The 12,093-nt window shown below is 33.3% G+C and overlaps 1 protein-coding gene across 1 annotated transcript; it reads left to right on the forward strand.

The window, feature by feature from the left end:
* Positions 1-7,463: 7,463 nt before the first annotated feature.
* On the forward strand, positions 7,464-11,404 carry LOC140825602 (auxin transporter-like protein 2). Its single transcript, XM_073187476.1, has 9 exons — positions 7,464-8,113; positions 8,312-8,535; positions 8,673-8,858; positions 8,933-9,045; positions 9,159-9,342; positions 9,460-9,557; positions 9,949-10,156; positions 10,232-10,489; positions 10,910-11,404. Exons 2-9 carry the CDS (start codon positions 8,359-8,361, stop codon positions 11,132-11,134), a joined length of 1,449 nt encoding a protein of 482 aa, XP_073043577.1. The 5' UTR covers positions 7,464-8,113; positions 8,312-8,358; the 3' UTR covers positions 11,135-11,404.
* The last annotated feature ends 689 nt before the right edge of the window (positions 11,405-12,093 follow it).

Raw genomic sequence — 12,093 nt, forward strand, 5'->3', positions numbered from 1 at the left:
TAAAAAAAAAACCTTAATACCCAACTTTTATAGATTTTCCTTCAGCCTCCCCATTCTTAATCCGATTTAACAACAGGCTAATCTAACCTTAATCGCGCATGATTTACGAGTTAAGAGAAACATTAATATACTCCTAAAGTAAGTAAAGAAAATATGTTAAAGAAAAAAAAATATGAACATGAAACATCACTAGTCAAGTGGAAACATGTCTCCATATCCTAGCTCATATCATACAAAACTCAAATTCAAGACTAAATATAAGTCAAATAAAAAATCAATCGGCATGAACTGTAAGAAAATATTATTATAAAAAAGAAAGAAAGAATATCATTTTTAAATAAATATTATAAATAATAAAATAAATTAAAACACAAAAAGATCTCCCCAATTTTTTTTTATAAAAAAACCCATTGTCTTTAAAAAAAGAGTAAAGACAAAAATAAAGAAAATTAAATTGATTAAAGTTTTATTCCACGAATTATTTAAATCAACAAAATTATGGTTTAAACATATAATTATTTCATAAATATTACCTGTACACAAATAAGATATCAGACATGGTGGGTGCGGATGTTTAGAAGCCAAGCATGCATATGCGTACGTACGTGCGTGTTTTATTATATGTATAATACAATAATATGATCATTTAATCTACTTCGGCATTAATTGAAAATTACGAATATTATTATTGTATTTAATGCTAATATTTAGTGGGACCTGCTTGCAAACATTTTGAGTGACATTACAGCGGAAAAAATAAAAACTTTCCAACTGTAGCTTGTGGCCGAGCTTTAAAATGGCTCAAAAGCCATAAATAATCCTCAACTTGACCAATTAGCATGTCTCACTCCCAACCAATCCAAGAAAATTCCTAAAAATATATTATCTAATAACTTGAGACGACGAGTTATCGAGTTCGAGACCTCGTTGTGAGAATCAACTCTCCAAACTCAAAAAAAAAAAGAAAAGAAATGTGTTTCATTATGCATACATTATTACGCATTTTATGATGATTATTATCATTATATTTTTTTCCGACGAGTGAGTCTAAATGATTTAAAATATGAAATATATGTTAGAAGATTGGGTGAAGATTCTTACGGAGGTCTGCACGTGACACGCACGAGGGCTCCCCATGGACATATGTCTGTTGTATTGCTGTCGTCCCGATAACAAACCAACCCTGGTCCCTTTCATTACTACTCATCATTAATTCGCGTTTAATCACTTGTCTCTCTAATCATATTCCGATTATGAAATTTTTCTAGGATTTTATTTCTTATTTTAGGACCAATTTAGAAGTTTTAAGAAATTTAATTTATGTCTTTGTAAAAAAAAAATTGTATTCGATTTTAATTTTATGAGGAAATTAATATTTATAAAGGCTTGTTCTACTTCTATCCATGAATTTCGGTTTTTCGAACCATATTTTATTTCCTGCGATTTTATGTGGCAACTGAGGAGGGTTGGAGTAAGAAATGAAAATCGCCCATAAAATGAGATGGGCTGGCCCATTACAGCTTTGACATTAAATAAACATGCGTTTGGGCTGACAGAGAAGTTTCATTTGTCGGGTTGGGAATATCGAATCCAATTCGGAGCCATATCTTGTTGGGGCCCATGAAAACTTTTAAACCACAGATCTTTTGGGCCCTATCTAATGCCTACCAGAAGTGTGTTGTTGAAGCCCCTCATTCATGAATGCGTTTCAATTTTTTAAATTTTGTTATATTTAATAGAATATTTTCTAGTTATATTGGGGCCTCTCTAGAAATAAAATATTATACAATATTATTCAAAGCTTGTCAAATAAATTTCTTTATTAATCGTAAAATATGAAATTGAGATATATTTGTTCAATAATATTTAATTTACACTTGTTTAAGAACAACATAAAAAATCCTATGTCATCATTTTACGAGTCAATTTATTATACGGATCTTCTATTTCATTCGACTCAATAAAAAATATTCCTTTTTTATATCAAAGAGTATTATTTTTTTATTACGAATATTAAATAACAAAAATTCAAAATAATTTCCACGGTAGATGCCAACTCGATCGTTCCAGTTCAAAATTCAAATGTGGATCATAATTGATAATACTAAATCATGAATTATGGTACGGATTCCATGTGGACCCCGTCATTAACTCTGCCAAATTTCAATTATGATGCAATAATTAACTACCGATGCTTGAGAGCGTAGGTAAATTCAAATTTTTAGTTGCTAAGATGCCTATGATCTCATCATTAGTCGTTACAATATTATTATATATTAGAGTAGGTCTCATATGAGACCGTCTCACGGATCCTAATCTGTGAGACGGGTCAATCCTACCCATACTTACGGATCCCAATCATTTTTTAATGAGTGACTCGAATAAAAGATCTACATCACAAAATTGATAAATGAGACCGTTTCACAAGAGTTTTTGTATAAAGATGATCTCATGTTTGAGATTCAATTATAGCCAACTCAACACACACATATATGATAAATATGGTTGCCCGTTAAGCAATAGTCGTTTGATCAAGACAAATAATGTGACAGATGAATATCTCACATGCTAAGCATACATACATATTATTAGCCAAAAATAAATATTAAATGTTTAATTAAGGATCGGATTTAATTCTACAATATTATTTTTAAAATAATTATCTACATTGAATGAGCAATAAGGCCGCACATGGTAACCACGATCAGTTTAGATAATAATTCAGAATTATTTTCTTGCAACCAGTAAAAGAATATTTCAATGTGGTACTACTGTAGTAGTAAATTTCTTGAATAAACGAAAAATTTAGGATCCATGAAGCGTTTATGTTTCAAAATTTTATTAGAAAAGGTGCGTGCATAACCCAATATTTAAGCCATTAATATTCATTAATCAAAACAATGAGAAATAAAGTTTATTGTAGGACATCTCTTCCCCTAGTAATCACATTTAATACACATATATCACCCATTATTATTATTATTATTATTGGGGGATTCTCTAAAAAAAAAATTAATCTTTGTTTTTGGATGATTATGAATTTATTACGCGTGATTCGAATACAGCCACACACTCGTATTTAATTAATTGAATGAATGGTTACCTGCTCCGACAAACATATATGCAGGCAAATCTTGAAATTAATAGATTGAAATATTTGGATAGAATTGAATTGTTCTGATATATGAACTTGTTTGTAGCCAGCCATTTGGTCGTTGTATTTTTTTTAAAAAAAAAAAATCAAACAACGATGGTTAATTCCAACGGGACTTATTGACGACGGTACAGTACAACTGCATGAATTCATATTTAATATATTTTCGAGTTTAAATTAAAGTGTATAGATAGATGGCTTGCATTTGTCCAAAGTCGGTCTCTCTTTAATATTGTAATTGGTACAATATATAGGAAATAGTACTAAGGGGGAGTCGACTGGCCGATCTGTTTTCCATCGGACGTAGCTCGAGTCGAGTTCCAGTTCTGAGTCAAATTTGAACTAGAAAATATCTATTTGATTGTGCTTTATGTTCAAATATTAAAATTTGTGGGCAAAATAATTGAGCATGAACTCCGGTCAGTTTCACTACACCATTTATATTCCAGTTTAATTAATTAAAAGCAGGTAAAAGAATTGCATGTTAGTTTCATCGCCAAAAAATATGCCAATTGCGCCAATAACTGACTCCTATTTTGAACAATTTTTTCCATAATGCACAAAAAAAAAAAAAAAAAATACGTACGTAGTTATTCCCAAGAAGCATTCAGTAACAAACTTGGGGAAAGGAATATAAACTAATTTAAAATTTTACGAAACAATTGATTAGATCCAATAAATAAATTAATAATTACCCATTGAACACAAAAAAAAAATTAAAATAAAGCGTTTTACCTTAAAAAACCAAATAAATTCCTTTACGATATTGTTTTCAAGGCTACGATCATGCTGATGCTATCGTGATGAATTCTTAAATTAAATTTTATGGAATTTTTTAAAGTGGGAATGAATTAAATCAAATAGGCGACGCACTCGTGCTTTTTTAGGAACATTCTATCTTCCTATTGAAGACCAACTTGAGATCCTCGTATTGAATCATATTCTACTATCTTTTGTCATGTCAAACAATTCACATCCTCAATGAGTGATTAAGTTTAAGATAAATTTAACATAATATATACTAAAATTTTACGTATTCGGTGAAAAAATTTATTATTTATCCAATAAATCGATGATATGATATATATTTAACAATTTCGAGATTAACAAAATAAAACCTCTAAAATTTTTATATCGTGTATTAATCTAATCAAATATTTTAGATCGTGTTTTAACCCTAACGGGTTAATCAAGTGTACGAGCTCCACCGAAATCGAGCTAGAGTAAAACTGGGATCCTCGTATTAGAGATCAAGATCAAATTAGTTTGGGGAGGAAGATGATCAACTTCCCCCATCAAAGTAAAAAAGCTAGTGCGACCAACTTGTAACACAACAATTAATCGGGGTAGGGTCCTGGAATTGACGGTAATGAAAAAATAATATTCGGATCCTCTTGGAAGGTCCATTTCATTGGCGGGTCCAAATTTACCGTCGCTTTATCCGAATTCATTACTTTATCAGACTGGTCATCTATCGCCCATATAATAATTGCTTCCTAATATTTTATTCTTCAACCCAACGCAAACACCTTTTCTGTGTGCTTCTTTCGATTCCTTATGTAATATATTATTTATTTATTTAATTCAGAATAATTTATTAAAAACAAGAACTATCTCCAATTAATTACGTCTATATTTTCGTCTAGCTAGGATGTATTGTAGACTGAAGATAGCCTAATTCATTAGGAGTGAACAAGAATTACATTTTTATATATATATGTAATAATTGTCTTATACAGTTTATTTATATTTAATTTACTATAATTTTTATGAAATAATTTAAATTAAGAATATTTGATACCCAAATAGATGGAATAGATTAAACAATCCAAACGAATTATGATGAATTGAGTGGAAACTAAAGATGTTCATCTAAAAAGTGAAGGAGATCAAATTGGACTTTCACGATAATTGTGTACTTTGGACTGAATGATTATCAATCGCACTCAACCACAGAAACGAATAAAGAAATTCTTTAGTTAATTAATTAGCGCATCTAAGGAGTAAACTCATATTTTAAAATTGCTTTATGAAATTATCAGAAATTTAGCAAGTAAGCATTGAGCATGTTCGTGAATTTCATGGCTAAACTGATATCAGTCCCATATATATTATCTCCTCTAAAGGGTGAGGCCAGTAATCAGTAATCAGTAATGTTCAGAATATATATTCTTACCATTAGTTCACTAAGTTTCAGTGCTTCAAAACTCAGATATCAGAAATCGATCATACAGAAACTTTGCTTTAAAACATAAATAATCAAACTGGATTCAAAATACTTATACATAAGCCCACTTACAGTAATTTACTAAAAGTGTTTCGGTTGAAGCTTGAAATCTGCTTGTTCTTGCTACTGGTTTCTACTCCTCGAAAATCAGCACTCTCTTAGCTCGAATATTTCAAGTGATGACTCAAGATTTGTGTAATACCAATTCAGAGGTTGAGGGTGCTATTTATAGGCCAAAATCTGACTGTTAGCCTCTCAAATAAATGACCATAATCTGCCATTAACAGCTTTTATTCCATGTTAAATGCTTCAGTTACAACTCATAAGCTGAATCAGTAACTGTCTGCTTTGTCTGCTGGATTCTGTCTGCTGAATTTTGTGTGCTAGAAAATATCATCTTCTGAAATATGAGTTGCTGCTGGGATTGCTAGCTTCTGCTGAATTTGGCCAGCTGCTGCTACTGATGGAATTTCAGGTTCTCACACGAATTGCATGTAGAAATTGTATTGATCAAAAATCAATTCCTATGGAAATGCATATGGTGTTTTCTACATGGTGCAAAGGGTGACAATAAGCACATTTGGATGGATATTTTAGATTTTGAAGCATGCTCGGAATCATGCATATATGGTCTAATATTTTTCCAGCCTAGGTGTATGTATAGTAACATGTAATGGTGGAAAGCATTTTGCGTGGCACTGCACAGTGACATGCACGATATAGAGTGTGATGCGCTTGTCCCACATCATAAAAATGAATGATTTAAATGAGTTTATAATGACTTACAATAAACTTTTATAGCAACTTGGGTCAATCATTTTCGTAAAGTAAAAAAGAATATGAAGTAGTTGCTATAGAGGTCCATTATGCAGTCACGCAAACGCAGACCCGGGCTCGGGGCGTGACATAAAGAACCATATTTTCATATGTCTGTAAACAAACATGGGATACAAATTTAGGGTTTTAGGATTCGTGTTACAAGTCTTCACTTCATTCTCTACTCCACGCCTTTCCTTGGCGTTTTTCCATGATCCCAATCTGTTTCTTCTATCAAGAAAATCAAGAGAATGGTGGCAACGATAGATCCAAAAAAAATTTTTTTTTTTTAAAAAAAATCATGTAAACAACAACTAGAAGAGCAACGTTTCCGTGAATATTTCAACAGTGTAGGTAACCAAACCGTTCAAATCCTACCTTACTGGACAATTGAGTTTTTTTTTTTTTGTGTGACTAGGTGGTAAACATATAAAAGTTAAATAAATATTCAAAATTTATGTAAAAACTTTTAAAACCTGTAAATTAATTAAAATATCCAAAAAGATACTAACGTACGTGTGCGATTATCATCAAAGTTATGGTAGGATCAACTAGGTCACGGCAAATAATGTGATGGTGCGTGGGAGTGATGTTCAAGAATAAGTGGAGAGTCGCATCCCACATGAAGGGGCACCTATTATGGAACAAAAATCCGAGATTTGATGATATCCACCTCCCAATATGAAATCCTTGCCATTAATCATTTCTCCATTCACTAATACCATTCTAGTATCCCACTAATTTCTTCTTTCTCGGGACACCAATGTGTGCGTGCACATTACCATTAACTTTGCTATTTAGTCAAAACCAGTACTGGACTCTCTTTCGATAAACAGGAGCCCTTTTCTTTTGTCACCTTATATGGGGGAGTGAAACTAGAGAATTTGAATCAATACAAGAGAAAATCAATGATGAGACCAGTTGGGTTAAAGACCGATCTCACCAGGATCCCTTTGTTTTAACGATATCAGACTGTCAAGATTTGCAAGACCTTGTTTGGACTCCAAAACTATACTAAACCGGGAGATTTCACTAATCTTTTAGGTAATGGGATCCTAATATTTCTTAAGCTCACCAAAATGGGCAAAATAGACTAGTAAATTTTCTTGGTTATGGATTCGCCAGCGTGATTTAGATACATTAAGTTGCGAATTCAACGTATATATGTACTTGTTTCAATAATTTAAAGAATATAAAATATGCAAATGGCAACACTTGTTTAAATTCTCGGTTTTATAAAATATTGTAACCAGGGTCCTCGGGGAAATGAGAACTAAGCAGAGAGACCCAAAAATCCCTTGAATTCCATTTGGCCAAACGAAACCTGAGGATCGGATCACGATTGAATTTGTAGAATACAGTGAAGATGACGAATTAAGTATTTTTTAAAAAAAGAAAAGAAAAAAGAATTAAATAAGTATGAGCGGAAATAAGTAATGTTCGGTTTCATGTAATAATATTTAATAGCAGCAGAAAGTCTCCTTTTCCCATTTCCATGCTCGCTACTTGCTAGGCTGCGCTTCATTTTTTTTTCTCTGCTTTGCAGCGCTTATAACACTTAACTAATTGCTTCTTTTTTGAGGCACTACCTCGCCGCCGCCGCAGAAAGTTTTTTGAAGCGCATTTAGTTTTGTCCCCGAGAATTTGAAAAAGGGAGGTCGTGAGATAGCAATAAATGAAAGTGTCCGTTGCTGTTTGCTAACTTTCTATGTTTAGCTCTTTCTGATGATAAGTCTTGGAGTGAAGAAATAGTGAACTGTCAGTCTTCAAGAAACCTCGCCTTCCGCTTTTCACCCCATTCATATCGAACTGAAAAAGATTTGAGGGGTCACGTATTTGGACTTGGTTCAATCAAGGGAGTGCTTTTCCTTAGTATATATAAGATCTGTGTTCAAGGAAAAGACGCGTCTAACAAGGTATTTCGGAAAGTGATTTTTGGGATTTTTTTCCCTTTCGTCGTAGTTCTTTCTGTTTGTTTTGGGACTGTTTTTTTTTCTTCTTTTTGTAGCTTTGGAATCTGGTGAGTTTTTCTCGGCTTTCGTTTTCTGGGGAGGAGTGTGAGGGTGTGCAGCTCTTTTGTCTCATTGTGTGTCTTTTTTGTGCGTGTTATTCAGATCTGCCACAGATTTTTCAAGTCCTTATTTACAGAGAAAGTAATCAAATGTCGTCCCAGAAGCAAGCAGAGGAAGCTATTGTCTCCACCTTTAGTGAGACTGAGCATGAAGACGGCGGCAAGGAGGAGGAGAAAGTGGAAGACCAGCCGATTTTCAGCGCCAAAAACTTACTCTGGCACGGTGGCTCCGCCTGGGATGCCTGGTTCAGTTGTGCTTCCAATCAAGTACGTATATTGACATTACTTTACCATCAACTTTTCAAAATTTCATGAGATTCCGAATGGGATTCTTTTAACTGTAAAATTTTGATCTTTTTTATCCCGTCATCTTCATGAGTAATTTCCAATTATTTTTACTACAGGTTGCGCAAGTGCTGCTGACGCTACCATACTCATTTTCTCAACTCGGAATGCTCTCTGGAGTTGTGTTTCAAGTGTTCTACGGCCTTATGGGCAGCTGGACTGCGTATCTTATCAGTGTTTTATACATTGAGTATCGAAGCAGAAAGGAAAAAGAAGGCGTCAGCTTCAAAAACCATGTCATTCAGGTTTGCTAATTTCTCGATTGAAATGACTCGAAATTCATATATTAAAAATTTTACTCATTATATCCTAAATCTAGTGGTACGAAGTGCTGGATGGATTACTTGGCCCGATCGGGAAAGCCGCGGGTTTAGCCTTCAACTGCACTTTTCTTCTGTTTGGATCCGTCATCCAACTCATAGCCTGTGCGAGGTGATAATTTTTTATCTTAACATGTTTTAAAAAAGATGTAATCTTGAAAGTGAAGTATGTGAAAAAGATCGATTCTTGATTAAAAAAAAACAAACTTTACGTTTAATTTACAGCAACATATACTACATAAATGACCATCTGGATAAGAGGACATGGACTTATATCTTTGGAGCTTGTTGCGCCACCACTGTTTTCATTCCCTCCTTTCACAACTACCGAATTTGGTCCTTTATAGGACTTGGAATGACTACTTATACCGCTTGGTACTTGACTATTGCGGCCCTTGTACATGGCCAGGTAAAAAAAAGTTATCAAACTACAGTGCTACTAATTAACGTATATTAAAAAAAGTAATTTTATGTATTTTTCCATCTTAAATGTGAAAAAAAGTGCATGATTTGGAAGTGTTGATAGGTTGAAGGTGTTCAGCACTCGGGTCCAAAGAAGCTAGTGCTGTACTTCACCGGAGCTACCAACATACTGTACACGTTCGGCGGTCATGCTGTCACAGTGTGAGAAGCTTTTGAATTTCTTTTTATATATTTTTTCTTTCGTTTGCTCCTCAATTATTTAAACAGTATGTTTCAGAAAAATATTATCTTCTTCTCCATCTCATCTTCTCTTTGCAGCTTTTGCCGGCCCCTTGGGGTTAGTAAAAGCAAACGAAATCATGAGATTACTTGTTCTTTGTTTACAAGAGAAAAAGGCGACATTAACATTAGTAACATCATCACTTCTGCTAGAACATGCACCCACTCTTGGCGTAATTTCTGTACTTTCTCACCCTTTGCAATTTCTGAGTTATTGGTTTGCCAGTTGTACAATGTGGTAAGCAAGCAAATGATATGGTTAAACAAGTTGATTGAAGGGCCTCAATCTGATTTAAGTTTTCCTCTACTGCAGGGAAATCATGCATGCAATGTGGAAACCTCGGAAATTTAAGTATATATACTTAATGGCTACACTTTATGTTTTCACACTTACCTTACCATCGGCTTCCTGTGTCTATTGGGCCTTTGGTGATCAACTCCTCAATCACGCCAACGCATTCGCGCTGCTACCCAAGTCTGGTTGGCGCGACGCTGCAGTTATCCTTATGCTCATTCATCAGGTATGGTCAGATTTCACGCTGTGTGCATTTGAACTTATTAATGAATTTACTAATCAAAAAATGTTTTAAGTGCAGTTCATTACATTTGGATTCGCGTGTACGCCGCTTTACTTTGTGTGGGAGAAGGTGATTGGGATGCATGACACAAGGAGCATATGTTTAAGGGCACTTGTAAGATTGCCAGTAGTGGTACCAATATGGTTCTTCGCCATTATCTTCCCATTTTTTGGCCCAATTAACTCTGCAGTTGGCGCACTTTTAGTGAGTTTCACAGTCTACATTATCCCAGCTGTAGCACATATGATCACCTACATGAGAGCCGATGCTCGTAAGGTAACTTTATAATGTCTCCACTCTTTACACCAGCAGTAAATTTTGCTGGTAATTTTACATGTTTATTACTGTTTCCAAAAAAATAAATCCCAAATCACTGTAGGATAAAAAAAAGACGTTTATATATCATTTTCTGGATTTGACAAGTTTGCTAAGATATAAGGATCTAGGTGGGCTGTCCTTTTCAATTTAGTGACGGACAATCTTGATGTGTAATATGTCCTTTAGTTAGTACTGTCTTCTAGTTTGCCTCCTTTCTACTTAAAAATTAGTTTCATTTTCCATGGAAATGAAATGATTTTTTTCAACCATTGGGCATAAAATTCGTTAACCAAAATGGGTTTTTATCATTGATGAAGCTAAGTTCAAATTTGTTACGAAGATTTGTTTTTTCATTTTATTTTCCTTCAATTATTGCAGAATGCTGCAGAGAAGCCTCCGTTCTTCTTGCCGAGTTGGGCAGCCATGTATGCTTTGAATTTTTTTGTGGTAATTTGGGTATTTATAGTTGGATTTGGGTTTGGAGGATGGGCAAGCGTGACTAATTTTGCGAGACAAGTTTACACGTTTGGTCTCTTCGCCAAGTGTTATCAGTGCAAGCCACCGACACCGGTGCATCAAACTCCGGTGCCATCGCACTCTTGATCGATGGCCTGACTGTGTTGTATATGGATCGAGCCAAATTTAATAAATGTGCATGTGCCTTGTTGTTCTCTCCTCAAATCGAAGTATTACATGGGGAGGTATCAATACTTCCCCTACATTATTCTTTTTACTTTTTGTTTAAAATATTTTTTTATAATTTTTAAAATATTAGATAAGGAAGTGTGTTGAATTGTGATGATTATATTCCTTTGCTTCTCAAAGCATAGGTTAATTAATTAAGTCGATATAATGTTTATTATTCCTTTTTTAGTAACTTGCAATGGGTGCGTCATTATTACATGGTATGGCCCTACATTATCATGGTCGATGATTTTTATATGGTCAAAATGTATATTGATTCTTGATTAATTAATAAATTATATATTAACAATTCATAAATAATAAAATTTATTTTTTTTTTGCAAAACTCCAAATGTAGTTTAATCTATCCACAGGAAATTTGATATTTCTGTTCAATTAGGTGAGTCAAAATTATCATATCGTAAAATTAATTAATTTAAACCTCAAAAAAGCTGAAAAACTTTTAAGGGAAATAATTATATCTTATTTTAATCAATAACAAAATACTATTATATATAAACTTAACAGGAAAATATAAAAAAATGAACGTGGCAACCATATCAATCCATACTGCTTGCTCTTCCGCTGTCACATGTCTGTCTCACTTGTCTATCGAATAGAATGATACAATTAAAAAAGATCAAAATTAGTATAGGAACTTATAAACGAGTCGTCCGAAACTATGCTATATTATTATTATTATTATTATTATTATTATTATTATTATTTCTGAAATATATTTAAAAAATTCCAAATAACCCTTTCAATATTGAATAGGTCTCATGTAAGACCATCTCACGGATCATAATCTGTGAGACGAGTCAACCATACATATATTCACAATAAAAAATAATACTCTTAGCATAAAAAGTAAGACT

Source organism: Primulina eburnea, chromosome 3, assembly GCF_022965805.1.
Source record: "Primulina eburnea isolate SZY01 chromosome 3, ASM2296580v1, whole genome shotgun sequence".
Classification (NCBI taxonomy): Eukaryota; Viridiplantae; Streptophyta; class Magnoliopsida; order Lamiales; family Gesneriaceae; genus Primulina; species Primulina eburnea.

Excerpts from the sequence above, each read along its gene's own strand:
- LOC140825602 (XM_073187476.1), top strand. The coding sequence starts at position 8,359 with ATGTCGTCCCAGAAGCAAGCAGAGGAAGCTATTGTCTCCACCTTTAGT. Across the intron at positions 9,046-9,158 it reads CAACTCATAGCCTGTGCGAG|CAACATATACTACATAAATG; the intron begins GTGATAATTTTT and ends TTTAATTTACAG. Across the intron at positions 9,343-9,459 it reads CGGCCCTTGTACATGGCCAG|GTTGAAGGTGTTCAGCACTC; the intron begins GTAAAAAAAAGT and ends AAGTGTTGATAG.